Below are 24,224 nucleotides of genomic sequence, written 5' to 3' on the forward strand. Positions count from 1 at the left end.
AACTTAAAATGTAACTTAGGCTCCCACAAAGTAACTTAGGTGTTACAGAGAACAGCTGTCTCCATGGTCGAGTGCCTGCTATTTGGGCACAGAGTGCATATGTTGGGATTCATGCCTACCTCACTTGCTCCTTTCCACATAGCTTGCTTGGTTGCTTATGCTGTCTTTCCCCTACGGCTAGATGTAGACCTCACGCGGTTAGGAATTTGTCCTTCCGTGCCAGAATCGTGTTTGGGATGTATCAAGTGTTAACGGGTTGTCTGAATTTAGATACATCTTAATTGGTAGCTTTAGTCCCCGGCGAAAAATTACTCCCGTGAAAATCTGGACAGCCGCCTTGAGACGACGCTTTCGTCCAGGACAGGTGGCAGGGTACACTCTGCCCCTCTCCACAGGCCCGACCATTCTTTCCCATCTTCCGGGTGGGCGGGGGCCGGAAGTACAACCGTTTCCGCCTGGAGCTGGGCGCTGGGTGCCGGGAGGGACGCGCGGAGATGACGCAAGCAGCACCGGAAGCCGCTCCCCTGTGAGGCTGCAGCCCAGAGCCGCGGCCGCAGGTCCAGGTCTGTGTGGGCTCTGGGCCGGGCGGGATTGATCGGGCAGGGATCCTGGGCGCCGGCGGCGTTGCTGACCCGCCGCGTCGGCCTGTCTTCTCCCTCTCCCCGCAGGCGCCATGGCTGCGGAGCGGACCCGGCCGCTGCGACGCTCTGGCGGCCCGAGCGCGCCTAGTCGGTGTGAGCCCGGCGCGAGGTCCCGGGCCCCGGGGCGCTCGCTCAGGTCAGTGCCGCGCGGAACACGGCCCCGGGAGCAGGGGACCAAGGGAGTCGTGAGCGGGCTGAGGGATTCGGAGTTCATTTTAGAAACAGGAAAATTAGATCTAAGAGTTCCTGTCTTCTGATGCCTCGGTTTCCCGAGCTGCGAAATGAATTAACATTGATGCCCCAAGACTACCTGTTTGATGAAAGATGAAGTGCGGACAGGTGGTTTGTAAGATACAGAACGTTGTAGAGCGTGTAGGAAGGCACCATACTTGTGGGTATGCTTTGAAAACAGGTGTGTATTTGGGATGCTGCTTAGAAAAGAAAAAAGAAGCCGAGATAACTGTATTCGTACTACATAGTAACAGTAACTGGCATTTATTGTAGGTTTATAGTGTGCCAGATACTGTGAAGAACGCTTTATCCTGCTTAATCCTCACAAACTCCTGTAGGTAAAACAGTACCAGGCTACAGTTTACAAGTGAGGAAATATGCTTGAATGCAGGACGTGATTTGCCAATGGTTATCCAATAAGTGAAATTTCAGAGCCCGTTTTTTATGAATATTATTTGAGTTTTTTCAAAGCTTTAAAAAAAATAACCTGCAAACTAGGGGCTTTTAGGCCATGGGTGGCTGTTGACTCCAGTAGTCTCAACACTCAGGCAGCTGAGGCAGGAGAATTGCGGATTGGAGACCAGCCTTGGCAGCATTGCAAAAACCTGTCTCAAAAAACAAACAAAAGCTGGGCATTGGTGGCGCATGCCTTTAATCCCAGCACTAGGGAGGCAGAGGCAGGAGGATCTCTGAGTTCGAGGCCAGCCTGGTTTACTGAGCGAGTGCCAGGATAGGCTCCAAAGCTACACAGAGAAACCCTGTCTCAAAAAACAAAAACTAACTAAAAAAGAAAATTAAGCCGGGCGTTGGTGGCGCACGCCTTTAATCCCAGCACTTGGGAGGCAGAGGCAGGCGGATCTCTGTGAGTTCGAGGCCAGCCTGGTCTACAAGAGCTAGTTCCAGGACAGCCTCCAAAGCCACAGAGAAACCCTGTCTCGAAAAACCAAAAAAGAAAAAAAAAAGAAAATTAAAGCAATTTTCTAAATTCCTCGAGCAATGAGAGGAAAATATTTTTAAAATAGTGTATTCACATGTTTTAAATACAAAAGGCTTTCATATTTAAAAGGGAGCTCATCCATTTTACTTGCTTTCTCATTCTCTCTGGAAGTAACCTGTTTAGTCCGTTTCCTGAATACTCAGAAAATATTTTTATGTACATATAAGCCTCTATGCACATGTATTCAAAGCATCTGATTCTTTTTTCCTTTTTGGTTTTTTGAGACAGGACCTCTCTACATAGCTCTGACTGGAACTCCCTATGTAGACCAGGCTGGCTTCAAACGGAAAGATTCCCCTGCCTCTGTCTCTTAGTACTCAGATTAAAGGATGTGTGCCACCATGCCTGGCCTGCCTCTGCTTAGCTGGTTGTACTTGGTAGGAAATGGTGGGGTAAGGAACTAACCTTTCCAACAACAACAAATATCTACCTTTAATTCTTTAAAAAATTATGTTTTTGTGTTTGGTGTGTGTGTATGCTTGAGTTCGTGTGTGAGTGTGTAAGCCAAAGAACAATTTTATGGGGTCAGTTTTTGCCTTCCAGCTTTACAAAGTGTCTTAGTTTGATTTTTATTGCTGTGAAGAGATACCATGACCATGACAGCTCTTAAAAATAAATACATTTAATTGAGGAGGTTTAGTTACAGTTTCAGAGGCTCTGTCCACTATCATGAGGAGGAACATGGTAGAGTGCAGGCAGATGTACTAGAGTAGCTGAGAGTCCTACATCTTGCAGGCAAGAAGTTGACTCACTGAGGGAAGCTTGAGCAAAAAGTAGCGCAGAGCCCCCCCCCACACACACACACTTCCTCCAACAAGGTCACACCTCCTAATAGTGCCCCTCCCCTTGGGGACCAATTTGTTGTTTGTTTGTTTTTGTTTTTTTGAGACAGGGTTTCTCTGTGGCTTTGGAGGCTATCCTGGAACTAGCTCTTGTAGACCAGGCTGGTCTTGAACTCACTGAGATCCACCTGCCTCTGCCTCCCTAGTGCTGGGATTAAAGGCGTGCACCACCACTGCCCGGTCTGGGACCATTTTCTTTCAAACAACTACATTCCACTCCCTGGCCCCCAAGGTTTATAGCTATATATTAATGCAAAATGCATTCAGTCCACCTTCCAATGTCCCCACAGTCTATAACAGACCCAAACTTGTTTCAGAGTCCAAAGTGTCTTCTGAGATGCATGGCAATCTCTTTACTGTAATCCCCTATAAAATCAAAAAACAGATCACATACTTCTAATATACCACAGGATATACATTATCATCCCAAAACACAGGGAAGGGAGCATAGTGAGGAAATACCAGACTAAAGAAAGACTGAAAACCAGCTGGGCAAACTCCAAACTGCATCTTCATGTCTGATGTTGAAATGCTCTTCAGATCTCCAACTCTGTTTATCATGACTACTTCCTAGTATCCTTTTTCTCATCGAATATTTTTCCTTGCTCAACTTGCTCCTTTTCATTATGTATTTTCATTACAGTTAATACAAAACAGAGCCTATACTAGGCTGTTTGAGATTTCTTCTGCCAATGGAATTAATCCAAAACTCTTCATTTTAGCCTCAGGCAGACTTCAGACAAGGGCAAAAAGCAGCTACTTTCTTCACCAAAATGTCACAAGAGCAGTCTCTAGATAACAAACTAAATTTCTCCTCTGAAACCTCTTGAGTGAGCCCACCCTGCCCCCACCCCCCATAATTCAAATAACTCTCAGCACCACTGTCTTCCATGTTCCTACTATATGGCCCATTAAGCAGTGTTTAAAGAGTTCATTGCTTTCCAAACCCAAAGTACCAAAGTCCAAACTCCTCCAAACAAACAAACAAACACATGGTCAGGCCTATCACAGAAATATCCCACTCCCTGGTAGTAACTTCTTAGTTTGATTTTTATTGCTGTGAAGAGACATCATGATTGTGACAGCTCTTATAAGTGAAAACATTTTGGGGTGGGCTCGCTTACAGTTTCAGAGGTTCAGTACATTATCATGGCGGAGTGCTGGCAGACATGCTGGAGTAGCTGAGATGTATCTTGCAACAGAAAATTGACTTGGCTGTCACACTCGATGACTGACCCCACAGTGACACACTTCCTCCAACAAAGCCACACCTCCTAATTATGCCCCTCCCTTTGGGGGCCATTTTCTTTCATACCACCATACATAGGTTTTGGGGATCAGGTCATTAGTTTTTGCAACAAACCTTTTTACCCACTGAGTCTTGTCATGGGCCCGAATCTTTTATTCCTTACCTGCACAGGTTATGGCAGAGTAGAAGAAGAGGAAATATTTAAACTTTGCACCCACAATGTTTTTCCTGTAAAACAGTTCAGAGGTTAGACGTTTCTGCCTTGGGAGGTGGAGACTGGGTAATATTGAGCTGCTGCTTCCTATAGAACTCTGGGCCATAGATTCTTTGCTAGTAAGGGCAGTAGTACTTACATTTTCTGTGACCCAGGCTAAAATCAAAGGATACTCACAGGCACTGCTTTAGTCATTAAGACCAACATAAATGTAATTGCTTAGAGGTATAGATCAAATTCAGGCTCCCACCTCCCACTTTAGGACTGTTTTTCTCATACTACACATTTCCTCAGATCTTTGTGGTTGTTTCTGTTAAGGGCTGGAGAACAAGTTTGCATTGAGAAAGGCGAGAGAAGCAAGATAGCAAGGGGTGTGTGTGCACAGAGAGGAGCAAGCACCTAGGAGGCATTAGAGCCTTGGTCAGTAACTGCCTTCCGTTGTGGAATTAGCCTGAGCTCTTGCGTTTTTCTTCTAGATATGAAGGAAACTGTGATAACATTATAGGACTGAGGTTAGTCATGTCCATTCCAGCCTCGGACTACATACAGGAGCCCTGCCAGGCATTTATAGTAATGGAACTGAAGTTACTGTTGGACATGTCTCTGCTTCATTTCTGATTCTCATGCTGCTGAAGTTGGGACAGTACCTTCTGTTTTACAAATGGGAACATAGACATTAGTTGAGCATTCCCATGATCACACAGGAAGTGACTGAATCAGCTTTTTTAAAGAAAACAAAACTGGCTGGTCTAGCTCTTTTCATTTATCCCGCTCTCAGTATCCATCGGTCCTGTCTCTTCACGCTAATGGGAAGCTCCATTCTGTAGTTAGCTGTTCCACTGTTGGCAAGAATGTTGTGATGAATTAAAGCACCTCCTGTTGAATTGAAATCCCATTTCCTGAGGCTTCCCTGGGGACCTTGTGCTGCCAGTACATGGCATTATTCCTAGAGGCTATGTGAACAAGCTCAATTTAGACCTGTGGCTTTAAGGAACTTCCCTCCAAAATTAGTTGGTTCTTTTAGAAAAGTAAAAGTTGGTGAGTTTTAGTAGTATGCTCTGAGTAGTCAAATGATTTTACACAGGCTTTGTGGCACACATCTGTTATTCTGGTACTCAAGGGGACAGGGACTCAGTGAAAATCCAATGTTCAATAGCTACGATGCCCACAGAAACCAATGGCTTGGTCTTGTAACTAATTGTTCTTAAGGGTAGGATTTTCTGGGTGTGTTGCAGAGGGATTGTGCTAGGGATCAGACAGAGGAAGCTTATTTTTTGAGATGAGTTGATGAGACCATGTGAGCTGCTTATTTTTTAGCAGATGAAGAACTGGGCCTTTCCTATAAATGAGTATTCCCTGTAGAACCAGACCCCTGACTTGGAGTAGTCTTCAGACGCCCAGGCTGTTAGCTAGAGAGGACTGATTGAAACATTCTGTTGCTTCTGCTAACACACAGCTTTGTGTCACACAGTCTTGCCAAATTACATACTGGGAACTAACAAAGATGGAAGACAGGACTAACTTTTTATAGATCTAACCTAGGTAACATGTCAGGAAAGAAATTTATTTTCTTCCAGATTGAACTTTAATTTTTTTTAAATTAAGTGACAATCTTGTAGGAAATCAGAAGAACTCCTCCCCCCATAAGCCGTGAAACTGTCTGAACATAGTAAAAATCAAACTAGGTTCCCATGAACCTGTTACCCAATATTAAAATCAACACAGAACAGATCATTTTTTAAATTGGTATTTTTTTCTTTCCATTAGTTTAATTCTCATTATTATTATTAATTTATTTACTTATGTTTTTTTCAAGACAGGGTTTCTCTGTGTAGCCCTGGCTGTCCTGGAACTCACTCTGGTAGATCAGGCTGGCCTCTAGTCACAGAGATCCACCTGCCTCTGTCCCTTGAGAGCTGGGTTCCACACCCACTCCCCCAGCTGCTGCACTGATCTTGAAAACACAGGTCTCCTCTGTCCTGCCATTTCACTAGCTTTGTGACCTAGCTTCTTGCACCTGTAGAGTCTTCATTTGTAAAGTGTAAATGACATGTGTTTTTTTGTTTTTGTTTTTTGTGAGTGTCCAGATGATTATTTTTTGCTATGGTCTTGCCATATTGCCCGGCCTGGTCTCCAACTTAATGACTTTTAGGGCAGCCTCTGAGTGGCTAGGATTGCAGGCATGTTCCACTGTGCCCAGCACTATGGGGATTATTAATTCCGCTTTGTGTTGTAGGCTGCAAGGGCCCTCATGGTTCTCTAGGGACATGGTAAGGCTTCTAAAGTAAGCTGTGTAAGGCCTCCAGTAACCCATGTTCGGCAGGCAGTGCTGAGGGAATGGTGCACTAGAAGACCTGCTGCACAAAGCTTACTGCATGTTTATTTCTTTCTTCACGTCTCTCTGCTTTAGCATCTGTTGTAAAACCAAGTCATTCATTTTGTCATTTTTGAGTAGCAGATCAGGTTGTACCCAGCATAACTAATGCACAGGTCACAGCTCCAGAGATTTGCTATTATTGTGATTTTATTCCCAAATAAAGGTATTTAGTAAGGAATTTAGTGAGGAAGTAGTTTTGTAATGGATTGGATGGAGGGTTGTATGCAGAGTAGAATACATTCTTATGGATGTTCTGTAAATCTTTTTTGGTGACGATGCGTGTGGCATGTATTAGACTTCAAAAGGAGCAAGTCACACACTGACATAAGTTCCTCTGACATTTACTGTTTCACAGTTTGTTAAAATGTTTTCCTAGATGCATTTCCTTTTGTGTGGATGGAAACATTCAGTGTAGTTTATTAACTATAAAGTAACTAAGCATAAAATTGTAATGCTATTTTACACTAATTTTTAATACTTCATTTATTAGCAGTCTTGCTTGAACAATGTTTTGAACAGAACTAATACAATATTTTGATGTGCCACAGGTAAATATTTCCATAACCTTATGGAGAGAAAGGACTTTGAGACATGGCTTGATAACATTTCTGTTACATTTCTTTCTCTGACGGACTTGCAGAAAAATGAAACTCTGGACCACCTGATTAGTCTGAGTGGGGCAGTCCAGCTCAGGCACCTCTCCAATAACCTGGAGACTCTCCTCAAGCGGGACTTCCTCAAACTCCTTCCCCTGGAGCTCAGTTTTTATTTGTTAAAATGGCTCGATCCTCAAACTTTACTCACATGCTGCCTGGTCTCTAAGCAGTGGAATAAGGTGATAAGTGCCTGCACAGAGGTGTGGCAGACTGCCTGTAAAAATTTGGGCTGGCAGATAGATGATTCTGTTCAGGACGCACTGCACTGGAAGAAGGTTTACTTGAAGGCTATCTTGAGGATGAAGCAGCTGGAGGACCACGAAGCCTTTGAGACCTCATCACTAATTGGACATAGTGCCAGAGTGTATGCACTTTACTACAGAGACGGACTTCTCTGCACAGGTAAGGGCCTGGGCAAGTCCCAGGGAGGGTTAGGGTTCCTTCTCTACTGACTTAGAAGACTGATCCCTGTAAGCTCGCTCCCTCTTGAGAAGAGCAAGTGTTGGTTATACGGGGCATTTGTAGTGGCGCTTTCCTCTGAGCAGTTGTCTCCACTCCTCATGCTCTTCTTCCCTTTGGAGAAGAGTCATTTTTATACGGATTTATTCAGTCTTTAAAGTGTAATGTGAATCAGAAAGGTGTAGGCTAATTCTTACACTTTTCTTCCATGTTTGTTAATTTTGTGTCTTATTATTTAAAAAAATAGGTCTGGCAAGAACATTTTAGGTGAATTATTTAACCTGTATTTATTTCCGTATCTTTAAAATAATGGGAAGGGATGAGTTCCTTCCATGCTCTAAAATCCTGTGATCCTAAGAACTGGGTGCTGACAGTTTGGACATGGAGACAAAGGCAGCTGGATGGTTTTTAAACTGGGCATTTAAGTGACTGACACACTGTTCTGACAGTCCACAAAGAATGACCTACCATAGCAGTGCTTTCAGTTTTGAATGAGCTTATTAAGTCTATTGCAAGCAAAAGGTTAGAGAATAAATAGCAATCAGTTAATGAAACAACAGATAACCAAACACCATCAGCCTGAGCACTTCAGGTGTCTAGCAGAGATGACTGGGAGAACAAACACAAGATAACACTATCGAGTTTGGGACTTCCAAACCTTCAGCAGAAATCAACCGGAGAAGTCAGCCACTACCCCCCTCACCCCAGGCAGCCAGCTGACTTTTCCAAGTGGAAGAGTCCTATAGAGTGAGACTTCCAAATAAATAGCAGATGACATACGATTGGGCGCTAACAGCATCCCAACTGACTGGGAAAGTTGAGACAATCCTTTGTATTCCTCGTGTTTTCTCTCTTGGATAAACTTCCCTGACTGGTAAGCCTTCCCGTTCCTACTATAGGCATTTTTTGGTTGGTTGGTTTTGTTTTTTGCTGTTGTTTTTTCGAGATAGGGTTTCTCTGTTATCTTTGGAAGCTGGCCTGTTCTATAGACCATGCTGGCCTTGAACTCACAGAGATCTGCCTGCCTCTGCCTCCCAATTGCTGGGATTAAAGGCGTGTATCACAGCTGCCTGAAGTAGGCATTTTTGCATTATGGGATAAACAGCAGTAACCTATGGGAATAATGTGCCTTCTAGCTGTTCTGAAGAATATGGTGTTTAAAAACACTTAGCTGCTTGTTGTCTTTTTTTTTTTTCTACCAGTTATAGAACCAGGGGTCAACTTGTTCTTGGACAAGGTGCCTTAGAAGGTACTTGAAATATATCTGCTGGATATCTTTGTTGCTTTTCTTTTGCTATGATAAGACAACATGGCTAAAGCAACTTATAAGAGAAAGAATTTAATTTGGAGCTTATGGGTCCAGAGTCCATGACCATGACCACAAGCACAGCCAATGGGGGGGGGGGGGCGGGTAGGCAGGAATGTTGTTGGAGCAGTAGCTGAGAACATGAAACAGAGAAAGCTAACTGAGAATGGCATGGGCTTTTGAAACCTCCCAGTGACACAATTCTTCCAACAAGACCACACCTAGACCTTCCCAAACAATGCCACCAACTGGGGACCAAGTATTCAATCATATGAGCCTATGGGGTCATTCTCATTCACACCGCCACACTGGAGTATGGAACAGAGGAGCCCTCACTCTTGGAGTATACTTTTAACAAGCTAAAGCACATGACAATGCACCTATATACATTATATATACAATTGCTAAAGTTTTAAATTTGGTGTTACTATAGCATTATAAGCGGGGCAGTGGTGATGCACATCTTTAATCCCAGCACTTGGGAGGCAGAGGCAGGTGAATCTCTGTGAGTTCTAGGCCAGCCTGGACTACCGAGCTAGTTCTAGGACAGCCAGGACTGTTACATAGAGAAACCCTGTCTTGAGGGGAGAAAAAGATAATGGAGGTGTGTTTCCACAAATGGTTTTGATATGTGTCCACATTTAGGCGACACATTTTGATGGTAATGTAATTCCTTCCTAGGCTATGTGTAGAATGGTTCTAGGAGTTTTTTGTTTGTGTTGTTGTTGGATTTATTTACATGAGTATTTGTCTGCACACCAGAAGAAGGCATCAAATCATGGGATTAAAGTTGTAGACAGTTGTGAGCCATCATGGAATTCAAAATCTCTGGAAGAGCAGTCATTGCTCTTAACAACTAAGCCATCTTTTAAGCCCCCAGTTTTGTTTTGTTTTGCTTTGTTTTACTTTTTAATTATGTATTTATGCACATGTCTGAGTTTGGGTACTTACACATAAGTTGATGCTCCTGCAGAGGCCAGAGTGGGCATCAGGTCCCTGAGATAGATCTGGGAACTGAACTAGGGTCCTCTGCAAGAGCCTTGTCTTCAGCTCTGCTTCTGGTTCTTACCAGCAGTCTTAATTAATGCCTATTTGGACAGGTTATTTTTTAACAAATATTCCTGGAGTGCCAAAACTATATAATTTTCACTTTTAATATGCATTAGTTCATCTTTTGAATAAATATATCATGTGGCTATATGTTAGTATGTGTTCAGGTTTCTGTTTTATAAATATTTGTTTGCATTTCCCTCCCCTGCTTGGATTACTTACTTTGGGACAGAAGCTGAAGCAGCCATAAATAATATGCTTTCAGTCTCTCCAGAATCAATCTCAGTATCTTTAATAGTTAAGAGATAAGTAACTTCTCAAGATTATTTTTAAACTGCATTTCTATATAGAACACATATTTTTCCATGTGGTGACTTATTCTCTGAAATGACAGGCACTTTTCCAGTTTGATTAGTCATTTGATTAAGGCATTTCATGGTTTGGTTTGTCACCCTGAACTTGCTTCATGCTTTCTATTTTCCCTGTAAGTCTGATTATTGGAACATTATCAGCCATTTTTCTGTGCATTGATGTCTAGCCTCTTTTTTTTTTTTTTAAGATTGAGATATGGTATTAAAGCCTGGTGGTGGCACCGCACGCCTTTAATCCCAGCATTCGGGAGGCAAAAGCAGTCGGATCTCTGTGACTTCGAGACCAGCCTGGTCTACAAGAGCTAGTTCCAGGACAGACTCCAAACCCTGCCTCGAAAAACAGAAACAAAAAAAAAAAATATGGTATTGACTTGGCACTCCTTAAGTATTGGCACTGGGCTCATTATCTTCATGATCACCTTTCTGTTTTGGCTTTTTGAGACATGGCTGTCCCAGAACTCACTCTGTAGACCAGGCTGGCCTTGAACTCAGAGATCTGTCTACCTCTGCCACCTGAGTGCTGGGATTAAAGGCATCTGCCACCATCACCCAGACCTAGTTTGACTGAGAGACACTGACTGCCTTATAAGGAATAAAGGTGGAGAGTGATAAAGATTCTGGATGTTTCCCCCAAGGTCTCCATATGCAAACATACGTACACATACAAACAAGAAAAAGGAGGGGAAAAAAACCCTCAATTATATGTTAAAAAAGTAAATAGGAAATAATCTTCAAGTCCTGGTTACTTATAAAGTTAATATTTGTTAATGGACCCAAACTGCATTTTTGGTTGTTTTTGGTGCTGGCAAAAAGAGATCCAGGGCCAGGCTGGAGAGATGGCTCAGCAGTTAAGAGCACTGGCTGTTCTTTCAGAGGTCCTGAGTTAAATCCACATGGTAGTCACAACCATCTGTAATGATATCTGGCATCCTCTTCTGGCATGCAAGTAGAACAGTGTATACACAATAAAATAAATCTTAAAAAAAAAAAAGACGAAAAAGAAATCTAGGGCCTATGCATGCACTCCACCACTAAGCCACATTCAGCCCCCAAGCCCTACATTTTAAGATTAGTTTCTAGAGATGGCTCAGAGGTTGAGAGCACCAGCTGCTCTTACAGAGGTCCTGAGTTCAACCACAACCAGCAACCACACGGTGGCTCACAACCACCTATATTGAGATCTGGTGCCCTCTTCTGGCCTGCAGGCATACACGCAGACAGAACACTACATAATAAATAATTTTTGAGAGGTTAGTTTCTAAATAGGTATATATTATTTTTATTGTAATTCACCTGGTTTGCATTTAAAAATTATGATTTTTGTTAGTTTGAAATTTCTAGTGGCATCATGTTTGAGACTTCACAGGTAAAATAAGTTAGAGAATTATATATGTGTTTCTGTCTTTTTTTTTTTTTTTTTTAATTTTTGGCCAGGTGGTAGTGGCACACACACAAGTAATCCCAGCACTCAGGAAGCAGAAACAGGCAGATCTCTGAGTGTGGTCTCCAGAGCAAGTTACAGGACAGCCATTGATACTCAGAGAAACCCTGTCTTGCAAAAACAAACAAAAAGGACTTGTTTGACATAACAAGTCAGACCAAAAAAGAAAAATTGTCTGAGAGAGAGAGAGAGAGAGACTGACACATACAGATGTTCACTGAATGAAATACCAGTTAAGCCCTGGCATTGGATCGGAAGGATCCTAATCTGTGCTCTGCTGTGCTGGAGAGGATCCACTAGCCCTGTTGGGTTCTTGAGCTATAGCTGGTCCAGATGGAAGTGTGAAATGGGAAATACCAGAATTAAAAGACCTAGAACATAAAAGAACAAAGAGTGTCCTTTTGATACTTTGTTACATGTATTAACACTTTTGACAAGCTGAATTAAATAAAATACAGTTTTCATTTTTTAAAGTTAACTATTAGAAGACAGATTATGTGTGGTTTTTATTTGGCACACTGTTGTGGACCTCTGGTTCTCAAGAGTGTTACTGATGATGGAGAACTGCCTACCAACCTTAGAGACTACAGGGTTTAGTTCTGCAACTCTAAACTAGAATGCTTTAGCCTCCTGTTTGTGTGGAGTTTGTCTTTGTATGCTCATTTCTTCCATTTCAGCCTTTGAAAACCAACTTGTTGGTGCTTTCCTAGAATACAGTGTCTTGTTTGAGTAACTATATTTAGTATTTCTCAAAATGTCTTTTGTTGATCCTCTAAAAGTGATTTGAGACAGAATTTTAATAACTGGGATTTCAGACTTAATGAAAGCTCAGTCCTGAATTACCACCATGATGAGTATAACCTTTTCATCAGAGGCCATGCTGTGTCCCAGGTGACTTGGGACTGGAAACCCTGAAGAGCAGACAGACAACACAGTGAAGCTGGGATCAGGGAGGGTTTCCTGGTCTCAGTAGGAGATATCTTAGGTAGCCAGTCTCTAACTGTAGACAGCTGGGAGGCTGCAGTTCTTAGTCTCTGCACACATTGGTCAGTCATTTGTAAACACTCATATTCATATTCCCAAGGGCAGCTTTGCCATCCCTGTGTAACAGTTTTGCCAATTTACCATGGGCCAATTGGTCTTGGAGTCATTGACAGACCTTGCTCATGTGAAAATACATATTCATTCAGAAGTTTTCACACTGAGGCCTTCCTCCACTCCCTACAGACAGAAATAAAACCAACTTTTTTTCCTACAAATGTAAGCACTTGGTGAGTTGATATGAATGTCTGCAGGTGATTTATCCCTGGTATCTACTGAGGTTCCTTGGCATTTTCTTTTTGTTGTTGTTGTTTTTTTGTTTTGCTGTTGTTTTTGTTCGAGACAGGGTTTCTCTGTGTAGTTTTGGAGGCTGTCCTGGCACTCGCTCTGTAGACCAGGCTGGCCTCGAACTCTCAGAGATCCGCCTGCCTCTGCCTCCCGAGTGCTGGGATTAAAGGCGTGCGCCACCAACGCCCGGCGGTTCCTTGGCATTTTCAAGATGGCTCAAGAATTACCAGTTGACCTTTATAAAAGTTACCCAGTGACATGAGACCTGTCTTTATCTTGTCTTAGAATGGACTGTGGTTTCCTAGTCAACGGCCCTTATTTATTCAGAATTGTTGGGTAGTGAGTGGACAAGCATTCAAGTGTAAACATGCAGCCATAGGTAAGATGAACCAGCCAAATCTGAAAGTGCTAATAACCAAAGATCGGAAATGTTGCAAGTAGAAGCATAAAGAGATGCTTTATCTAATATCTTTTATAGCCTAGAAGATTAAGAGGAAAAGACAAGAGGGTTGGGTTCTGTCTTAGTATATTTAAAGCCATTTGAGGCCCAACAAATCACATTATTGTCTGTGCTTTGGGTTTTTTAGCCTTAAAGCAGAAGCACCCCAGAGGGGACTATGGAGAGAGCCTCTTTAGTGGACTGCTTCTCCTGTAGGGTGTCTAGGTCACACTAACCTTCCTGATTTGTCTCTTCAAGGGTCAGATGACTTGTCTGCAAAGCTGTGGGATGTAAGCACAGGGCAGTGTGTTTACGGCATCCAGACCCACACCTGTGCAGCTGTGAAGTTCGATGAACAGAAGCTTGTGACAGGCTCCTTTGACAACACCGTGGCCTGCTGGGAATGGAGTTCTGGAGCCAGGACACAGCATTTCCGGGGGCACACGGGGGCGGGTGGGTTCTTCTTTTTTGAGGGTCTTTATAATTACTTTAGCAATGCCTTTTAAAATCCTGAGTCAAATACTTTTTTGTTTGTTTTTTCTTGCTTGCTTTAACCTGCGATTTTTCTCTTCTTTCTCAACTGCTGCAGCTATTTCCCTGCATTTCAGTTACTTATATTTGGAATGTTTTCCACAATTTTGCTTTTCCTTAGCCTTAATAAAACACTCTTTTTGTACCTGTATACTGGAAGAAGTAGCTGTCCTTCTTCCAGTTTATTTCCCTTCCTGCACAGTCAGTCACATTTGCTTTTAGTGGATTCCATACTGTCACACTTAGACATTCAGACCACTCCGTTTATTTAGAGCTGAAAAACCTTTGGGCAGAAGGTAGTTCACGGATTGTATCTACACAGAATAGTACTTGGCTGCTAAGTAAGTAAAACAAGCAACATCCTGGGGCTAACATGAATGGGATTTCTGTTTTAGAATGTCATATTTCTGAGCAGACTAGACTGTCATGCATATAATCATAGTGACTATCTTACCTCTTAATCCTAAACGCCATAGGTCAGGGATTCTACCTATCTTGTTTACTCTTATACCGAGCTCCCTATGTTGTAATTGGTGCTAGTATTTCTCTAAACCTAGCTCTTCTGCTACTAAAAAGCACCCGTCAACTATTCTTATATATTTACAATTTTTTAAATCTGCTCTCATTTGTCTTAGAAGTCTATGGTTTATAACTGGTTGTGGTGGCGCACGCCTTTAATCCCAGCACTTAAGAGGCAGAGGCAGGTGGATCTCTGTGAGTTCCAGCCTGGTCTACAGAGTAAGTTGTAAGACAGCCAGGGCTACACAAAGAAATCCTGTCTCAAAAACAAACAAAAAAGTCTATGGTACAGTGTGGACCCAGTCCATTAAACAGAGTAACACTTCATGGCATAAAGATACCACAGCTTCTAGGTGATGTCCTTCCTTACCAGTTTGAAAGGTCTTGCTCTAAAAACGTTGTGCTGCTGTTTCTTGACCCTGCTGTGGCTTTTAATCCATGCATTTCCTGTACCCTCTGCCTGGAGTGTTGTTTATGTTCTTAGTAAGCTGCATGTATTCTTGTCCCAGCTCCAGGATTTCATCTTCTCTAAAGTTCTCTCTGATAGCCCTGGCAGAGTAGTCATCCTCTTCAAGGTTGCTCTAGCAAAGAGGTAACCTTTAAAAAAACAGCTTGTCCCTTGGTTCCTTGAAGGAAGAGTCAGCATTGCCTCTATGTTCCTAGTGTGCTTTTGAGTTTGGCAGACATTTAAAACCAAATACTGAATATTCAGTACACATCCTAAACTAATGTAGTTGCTGGATATATGACTTTTAGACACTGTTGACTAAGTACAGCCTCTGAGACCCTTGTTTTTGTCTGCCCTGATGTTTCTGGAGCCCGAGTGTTCTGCAGTTTATTTTCTTCACACTGCAGATCTTAAAAGGGCCGCCTTTGCTGGTGTCTGCCCACAAACTAGATGGCATCTTTCTACCATGTGAAGCTGACAGAAGCAGAAGAGAGCATGTTAGTCAAGGCTTTCTCAACCTTAGGATAAACTGTGACAACAGTCCTGAAATAGATTTCTTTGTATCATAAAATTGCTGCTTCAATAGCTCAATTCTTAATGTGCTCTGGTTAGGAAGTTATGTATGTAGACAGCTAGGAGAATAAATGTTATTTTTTACAAACATGCGTTGACAGTGAAGTGTTTTAACTTTGACTGTGTTGTGTGCACTAGTGTTCAGTGTGGACTACAGTGATGAACTGGATATTTTGGTGAGTGGCTCTGCGGACTTCGCTGTGAAAGTATGGGCTTTATCTGCTGGGACATGCCTGAACACACTCACTGGGCATACTGAATGGGTCACCAAGGTAGGAAGACCAGGGAAATGTCCTTGGTGTCTGGCTCCTCACTGGTGGGGAATGGAGGATGGTAGGCCTTGTTTATATTGTAGATGAATCACAACAGAATAAATGCAGTCAGAACATGGTGGTATGCCATAGTGACCACCATGTAAAAACCAGTTAGATTATCTGGGTGTAATCTACATGTCCACAAGGCCAGCAGCTTAGGCTACATAAAGATACCCTTCTTTTATTCAGAACTATAATTTTCATTTTGAAAAGTGTCAGGGCAGTAGTAGCACACATCTTTAATCCCAGCAGTTGAGAGGCAAAGCAGGAGGATCTCTCTGAGTTCAAAGCCAGCCTGGTCTACAGAGCAAGTTCCAGGACAGCCTGGGATACACAGAGAAACCCTATCTCAAAAACAAACAAGAAAATCTGAAAGGCGAGTATTGCAAACTAGTTCAGAGGTAGAATGCTTGTCTAGCATGAGGTTCTGGGTTTGATCCTCAAGACTACAGGTAGCCACTTCTCCAGCCCCCAAAAAAGAACAATGAGTAAACAAAACCAGCATCACCAACAACAAAACAGTGTGGTGTTTGCGAAATATGAGATAGGGAGGGGCTGGGTGTAGCCCAGTGAGATCAAGTGCCATCATGACAAAAATATAAAGAAAGCAAAGAAGAAAAATGAGCCTTTAACAGAATGTTGTGATGTTTTCTTATTCTCAAAATAAAGTGTGTTTCAAATGCAGCATTGTGATAGATATGTTGTGCAGGCACTTTTTTTATATTTGGTTTTTTGAGACAGGGTTTCTCTGTGTAATAGCCCTGGCAGTTCTGGAACTTACTCTGAAGACCAGACTGACCTCAAACTCCCAGAGATCCACCTGACTCTGCCTCCCAAGTGCTGGGATTAAAGGCATTTGTTACCACAACTTGACAAGAGACACAATTCTTGAGCTTATTAATGCTCTTTTTCCAAGAGGCTGGGGATGTAGGAGTAAATAAAATAGACCTTAGCTAAATATGATGGATTTTAATTTAATAGAAATGGTTAGTACTTAGTAATTTCACAAATAAATGCTGTTTAATTCCAGATTAGTTCTGTGAAGAAGTATAGTGTGGTATGAGAGAGTCTAGGAAGTAATTAGGAAAAGTTTTTTGAGAAGGGCCAAACAAGGGAACTAGGAGATAGCTGTGGAAAGAGCAGTTAGAACATTTCAGAGTGTGGTTTATATTTGCATGTGCTCAGGGACAGGAAAGCACCTAAAGGCGGCCAGTGCAACCATTCTGTAATTATGAGAGCTGGCCGAAGAGTTAGCGTGCCATAGCAAGGTTGGTAGACACTAAAAGCCATTGGAAGTTAGGATCTAAGGTCTGCTATCATTTATGTATGAGAAACACGGTTTGAATGTGGAAAGACGATAGATTTGAAAATACATACCCGTGGCTACAAGATTCCCAGTTAGGTTTAGCTTAAGCAAAAGATGCAATGGCAGACTGGCGTTGGTGGCGCACGCCTTTAATCCCAGCACTCGGGAGGCAGAGGCAGGCAGATCTCTGTGAGTTCGAGACCAGCCTGGTCTACAGAGTGAGTTCCAGGACAGCCTCCAAAATAATACAGAGAAACCCTGTCTCGAAAAACCAAAAAAAAAAAAAAAGATGCAGTGGCTTGGGTTTATGTGGCAATGCACGAAGGATCTATCTTTTAATATAAAGTTACCTAAATTACTCATTGTAGGTTAGAAAGAGGACAGACTCAGAGATGCCTGCCAGGTTTTATATTGAGTGGGCAATCTAAAATTTTCTCTGAATAGGTAAAAGTAAAGGTAGGGAAGTTTGCCAGGTGGTGGCGGTGGCGCACTCCTTTAATCCCAGCAGAGGCAGGTGGACCTCTGAGTTCAAGACTAGCCTGGTCTACATAGTGAGTTCCAGGATAGCCTCCTAAGCCACAGAGAAACCCTGTCTCGAAACCCGGCCCCCCAAGAAAAAAAAAAGACATGGCGGTTTATGAGAAGATCGGTAACTGCTGGACACATTCACTTGTTGGAACAGAAAAGCTAATATATAACAGGCAACCCTAGTGGGTGTGGGCTCACGATTATACCTGTGATGTGGACAAGTCTCCCTTCATGACCTGAAGAACTCTGTCATCAGCTAAATCCTTATACACATAAAATAAGGTGTTGGGGCAGCATCAAGCAGAGGTGTCTGTCTGATGGCTGTTAACAGGTCTGCTGGGTTTAGCTGCTTCTGTATCTCAGGCTTCTGAACGTTTGTGCTGATCTACTGAAAGATACTAGGACCTAACAATAACAGATGACCCCAAGTGCTATGAACTTTGCCTTTTCCTGTTACTGTTATTTGCATGATTCTAGTTCCTCTTCTCCGCACTTATATGAAGTGAGTAAACAGAAACAGTGAGTCTGGTATAGTGCAGTGGTAGGGTGCTGACTTAGCATGTGGGAGGCTCTGGTTCAGTCTCCAGCACTAAGGAACAGCATACCTGCTGCAGTCTTCTCCATGGCTGCAGTTAGCAGGTCTCTGCGACAGACGCAGGTCCTTATTCTGAGTCATATGGCTCACATGCTCATGAACAGACCGTGTCTGTCCACATCTGTGTGCACGGTGTATGTTCCTTGTTTATTTATTTTTAAGGACTGGGTCTTTTCAGGTAGCCCTAGTTGACATGGACTCACTCTGTAAGAGATCTGCTGTTTTTGCCTTCCACATGCTGGGATTAAAGGCTTGCACTATCACAGTTGGCTCCTTACATTTAAGTCGTGCGTGGGTGCGTGCGTGCGTGCATGTAATAGCAGCAGTAAGAATAAAGAGGATGCAGTATCAGGGATCAAATTGGAGCTTTGAGTATAGTAGGCAAGTATTCACCACTGAGCCACATCCCAAGTGTGCACCTCACCATCTTAAGAATTAGCCCTGATGTTAGCACTTCCAAGTAAAACTAAGAGTGAATGCTCCCAGCACTGGACATTGAGATACAGTCAGTTAACAGAATCTAGTTGTGGTAAAATGTTAAGAATTAGCCTAATAATAGAATTCCACACTACATGTTCCTCATGTCAATGCAAGCTCATTTTCATATTTTAATTTAAAAACAGTATAAAACTAGTATAGGACAGGAGTGCTAAGTTCTTTGTGTAATGTAGATGCTTATGCTTGTAGGTGGTTTTGCAGAAGTGCAAAGTCAAGTCTCTCTTGCACAGCCCTGGAGACTACATCCTCTTAAGTGCGGATAAATATGAGATCAAGGTAAGTCTTCTCCCTCCATAATTTATCTCATCAAAGAAAAAAATAACATAGAAGGAAAACTAAAAAGGTATGCCAAAGGGAGCTAATTGCCAGGGAGAGATCGTAGTTTAAGTCACTATACCTATTAGAAATGGTGTGATTCATCCTTCATATGCCAGGCAGCCAAGAGGCTGGTGAAAATCAATACCTGAGTTTAGATCTCCAACACCCATTAAAAAGGCCAGGAATGTTATCCGGGTGTGAGGAGGCAGAGATAAGAAAATCTCTGGGTTGAAGCCGGGTGGTGGTGGTGGTGCAGGCCTTTAATCCCAACACTCGGGAGACAGGCAGGCGGATCTCTGAGTTCGAGGCCAGCCTGGTCTACAGAGCCAGTTCCCGGACAGTCTCCAAAGCCACAGAGAAACCCTGTTTCAAAAAAAAACAAAAAACAGAAACAAATCTCTGGGTTGAAAATAAATAGAGGCTAGAGAGATGGCTCAGAAGTTGAGAGCACTGGCCACGTTTCCAGAGGTAATTGCTGGCAACCACATGGTGGCCCACAACCATCTGTAGTGAGATCTGGTGCCCTCTTCTGGCCTGCATGGATACATGTAGGCAGAACACTGCATATATAAAAATGAATAAATCATAAAAAAGTAAGTAAATAAATACACACATATAGGTGTGTAGATACACACACACGTTTAAGCCAGGAGATGGTGGTGCACGCCTTTAATCCCAGCACCTGGAGGCAGGGACAGGTGGATCACTGTGTTCGAGGCCAGCCTGGTCTATATAGCAAGTGCCAGAACAGAGAGGGGTACACAAAGAAACCCTGTCTTGAAGAAACAAAAAAAGGATTCCTGGGACTTGCTGGCCATCTAATGTAGCCAAATTGATGAGTTTGATTTTGTTATCTTGAGAGGGCTCAACCATGTAGCCCAGATTGACCTCAAACTTGCAATCCTCCTGCCTTAACATCCTGAGCACTAAGACTCTTCTTTTAAGGCTCATACCACCTACCTTCCTCAGTCTTAGATCTAAACTATAAAAAGAAACATTGATTTGTTTTAACAATTTGCCAACAGTTTTTTCATGACAGGGTTTCTGTGTAGCCCTGGCTGTCCTGGAACTCATTCTGTAGACCAGGCTGGCCTCGAACTCAGAGACCTCTCTGCTTCTGCCTCCTAAGTGCTGGTATTAAAGGTTTGCATCACCATTGCCTGTCTGACACTCCACTTCTAATGCGTCTTTAAACCACCTTTGTGGTAGGCATTATTATTATTATTCAGAGAGGTTAACTATTTTACCTAGGATCACATAAAATCAGGACTTAAACCTGTGACTCTTGACCCTGTATTTCCTTTGTGTCTGTTACCAGATGCCACTCTTTTTTTTTAAGTCATGTTGTGCAAACACGTACGTGGGGGGGGGGGGGTTTGCGCGCGGGGCCCTGGCTGTCCTGGAACTCATAGAGACTCGCCTGTCTCTGCCTCCAGAGAGCTGGGATTAAAGGTGTGTACTACCACAGCCTAGGGCACTAGCTTTTGTTTAATATGACCAATCATCTTCCCTTTTTATTTTTTTGTAGATTTGGCCAATTGGGAGAGAAATCAACTGTAAATGCTTGAAGACTTTGTCTGTTTCTGAAGATAGAAGTATCTGCCTGCAGCCAAGACTTCATTTTGATGGGAAATACATTGTCTGTAGTTCAGCCCTTGGTCTGTACCAGTGGGACTTTGCCAGTTACGACATTCTCAGGTAATGTGTCCTTGGGCCATGTGCTCTCCCCTTGAAAGTCTGTCCAGCTCAGCAGTGTAAAGAGAAAATCTGGGTGTGCACACCAGTATCTCCTTTTGGGAAGTACTGCATCAGTTAACTGGGTTGTCTATGTCAAATGCTCCACTTAGGCAAATGTTTTAGAAGCACGTCAGAAAGTATCATATGCTTAAACCTAAAGCTCAAGATTCTAATCCCTCCCTTACTCGGAATCATAAGCCCCTTCCCTTTCAGGATTCAAAACCTTTTCCTGGAAAATGAGCGATGCAGATGAGAAGACCTTTCTGACCTCCTTCAGGTCTAATGTCTCTGAGTTTGACTTCATTATCAGTTGAACTTATGCATTGTTTGGTCCTGACTCCAGTGAGGCCTAGGCAGTAAGCAGCCTTCTGCTGACTAGCGACTAGTTAACCTGATTTACTACCAAAAGAATTTTATATAAGAGTTTCAATGGCAGTTCTGTGCCCCAATGAATACTGTTGGCATGTTTGAGTGCTGTATGGTAAATTAGAGAATTTACTTTGATAAAAGACTTGAGGGCTAGAAAGATAGCCAAGTGGTTAAGAGCACTGGTTGATCTACCAGAGGTCTTGAATTCAGTTCCCAGCAACCACATGATGGCTCACAACCATCTGTAATAAGATCTGGTGCCTTCTTCTGGTATGCAGGCAAACATGCAGAAAGAACATTGCATACATAATAAATAAATCTTATAAAAAAAAAGACTTGAATTTAGGCACCAAAGTCTTAGGATTTTTGGCACCTCTCATGCCAAAGATCTGTATTATCTCCTATGGTCTGTGAGGCTTTGTCTAAATTTCTCATTCTGTGTCTCAGTTTTCACATTTATAAATGAAATGTTTGTGGTGAGGAACTAGTATAAGAGTTGACAAATTTTTATTATGACAAATACAATCAAGATCAGTTTATATGGGGTCTGATTATAGGCCTATGAGTATGATTTTGATAAACTCTGGCTCTCTGGTCTCAGCTACAACTCATTTTCGTTTGAGTCATAGAATAATTAGATTTCAGAGCTGTCAATCATTTCTAGAGTGATCATGCTTTGAGGAAAAGATAAAAGCAGCCTAAAAATGCAAGGGCCTTATATTCTACATCTCCTAGTCCAGCATTCATCCAGCCATGGCTGTATTATCCAGTAGGCGTGAGCTTAGTGTACTGAGAAGCCAGGGCCACCAAAAGCAAGAAAGAAACTCTGAAACTGAATCTCATAACTTGAGAGGTGTAAGCAGGAGAATCTGGAGTTCAGAGTAATCCTTAGCTGTGTAGTGAACTTGAAAGTCAGCTATGTGAATGCCTGTCTCTAAAGAAAAACAGAAACAAAGAATCAGTGCGAGCAGGGTAAGTAAAGGCACTTTCTCCCAAGCGTGACCACATGACTTGGATCCCCTGAACCCAGAAGGTAGAAGACTGCTCGGTAGGCATGGTTCTCCGACCTACACACACCTGTCAGTCACTGGTTCACTGCTTCCTGCCCAGAACCGTGTCTCTGGGTCCTAGAGTCTAGATTTGCTAGGTTTAAATCTGAAAGGAGAGTTTTATCTCTGCCTTTTTGCACCTCTAAAACAAATAGAGGAAACGTTTTTTGAAATCCTAGCACAAACCTTGTAGCCTTGTGGGTTCTAGGATCTTTTCACTTTTGAACTAAAAAACCCCAAATGGCAACATGCTGAGCACTTTGGCTGGAGAATCGCAGTAATCTTGAATAGCCTAGGGCCCAAACTGCCAGTAGGGATTTCTATCTGCACTTCTTAAGTAGTCATGCCTGTCAAACCCTGTATTTCTATTCTCATATTCTCAACACTGTATTTTAATGTTGGGAACAAACTCCCCCCATCCCATTTACTTTTGGTCTGTTACAGGAATCTTGTGTTTATCTGTGTTCTTTGTACCACTGCTTTATTCCCTACAAGGTATTTATTGAACACCTGCCTGTGAATCAGGCATTCTGATGAATACCGGGAAGCAGCAGAAACATTAAACCATAGTCATGGGAATGACTGACCAGGAAGAGGGAAGACCAATGTTCAATAACTAATTATAGGCCACCTTTCAGTGGCTTAACTCCCAGTACCATTACACTAGCAAAATTTTTTTCATTTTTTATTATATACAAAAATATCAGTGACCAGATGGAATGTTTAGCTTGACTAGATAAAAGCTGTTCTTGAATATTCCAGGAGTGGTTTTTGTTGTTGTTTTTTTGTTTGTTTTGTTTCTTGTTTTTTTGCAATTTTCAGTCCAGGTTAATCCATGTTCTGGTCTAGTTTTCACACCAAGAACCAGCTTTTGACTCTTTTATTAATTTCATGGAGTATTATCCTGGCAGGTGGTGTTTTTTTGTTTTTTCCCCTAAGCATGGTTTCTCTGTAACCTTAGCTGTTCTGGAACTCACTCTGTAGACCAGGCTGGTCTCAAACTCAAATCCGTCTGCCTGGGATTAAAGGTATCCACCACCATGCCAGATTCACAGTTTCTTTTTCCTTTTTATCAAAAATTCTTACTAGCTCTGAATTTGCTTAGGATTTCAAGTGTCTACAGCAAAGTTGTCTTCTGCTTCATGATTTGTAACTCTCTTCCTTGTAGGGTCATCAAGACACCTGAGGTAGCAAACTTGGCCTTGCTTGGCTTTGGAGATGTCTTTGCCCTGCTGTTTGACAACCACTACCTGTACATTATGGACTTGAGGACAGAGAGTCTAATTAGCCGCTGGCCTCTGCCAGAGTACAGGAAATCAAAGAGAGGCTCCAGCTTCCTGGCGGGTGAAGCATCCTGGCTCAATGGACTGGATGGGCACAATGACACAGGCTTAGTCTTCGCCACGAGCATGCCTGACCACAGTATTCACCTGGTCTTGTGGAAGGAGCATGGCTGACGCCGACAGCTGCCACCACTGACTGACTTTGGGTGCCAGGGCTGCGGGTTTGGGTGCAACGTCTGTGGCAGCCAACTGCATGAACCAAAGTTCTCACCTAAAGGTATCATCACGCAGTGCACAATCATTTATCTGTTTGCCAGGGGCCAGGGCTGGGGCGGGAGGGCTTGTTTTACTGACTTACACCGCAGCATGCTACTGAGGTACACCAGTGACTTACTTCATTTGTACTTAGTTACGTTGGTCAGAATGAGATTGCATTTTTGGATTCTTTCTAAGTGGAATATTGAGTAAAGAAAGTTAAATGATTCATTAATCTGCTAAATGGTTGCCTATAAAATCACATGGAGTCTGTTATTAAAGCTTTGTTTGAATTTCAA

The 24,224-nt window shown here is 42.6% G+C and overlaps 1 protein-coding gene across 1 annotated transcript; it reads left to right on the forward strand.

Annotated features, from left to right (window-relative positions):
* Window positions 1-467: 467 nt before the first annotated feature.
* Window positions 468-24,224, forward strand: Fbxw2 (F-box and WD repeat domain containing 2). The gene is made up of 8 exons (XM_040735590.1): window positions 468-563; window positions 669-777; window positions 7,100-7,609; window positions 13,861-14,055; window positions 15,812-15,945; window positions 19,104-19,190; window positions 20,761-20,930; window positions 23,556-24,224. The coding sequence occupies exons 3-8, from the start codon at window positions 7,120-7,122 to the stop codon at window positions 23,842-23,844; spliced, it is 1,365 nt and encodes a 454-aa protein (XP_040591524.1). The 5' UTR covers window positions 468-563; window positions 669-777; window positions 7,100-7,119; the 3' UTR covers window positions 23,845-24,224.

The sequence above is a fragment of the Mesocricetus auratus genome, unplaced genomic scaffold (genome assembly GCF_017639785.1).
Source record: "Mesocricetus auratus isolate SY011 unplaced genomic scaffold, BCM_Maur_2.0 Super-Scaffold_100047, whole genome shotgun sequence".
In the NCBI taxonomy this organism is placed as follows: domain Eukaryota; kingdom Metazoa; phylum Chordata; class Mammalia; order Rodentia; family Cricetidae; genus Mesocricetus; species Mesocricetus auratus.

Excerpts from the sequence above, each read along its gene's own strand:
- Fbxw2 (XM_040735590.1), top strand. The coding sequence starts at position 7,120 with ATGGAGAGAAAGGACTTTGAGACATGGCTTGATAACATTTCTGTTACA. Across the intron at positions 14,056-15,811 it reads CCGGGGGCACACGGGGGCGG|TGTTCAGTGTGGACTACAGT; the intron begins GTGGGTTCTTCT and ends TGTGTGCACTAG. Across the intron at positions 20,931-23,555 it reads GCCAGTTACGACATTCTCAG|GGTCATCAAGACACCTGAGG; the intron begins GTAATGTGTCCT and ends TCTTCCTTGTAG.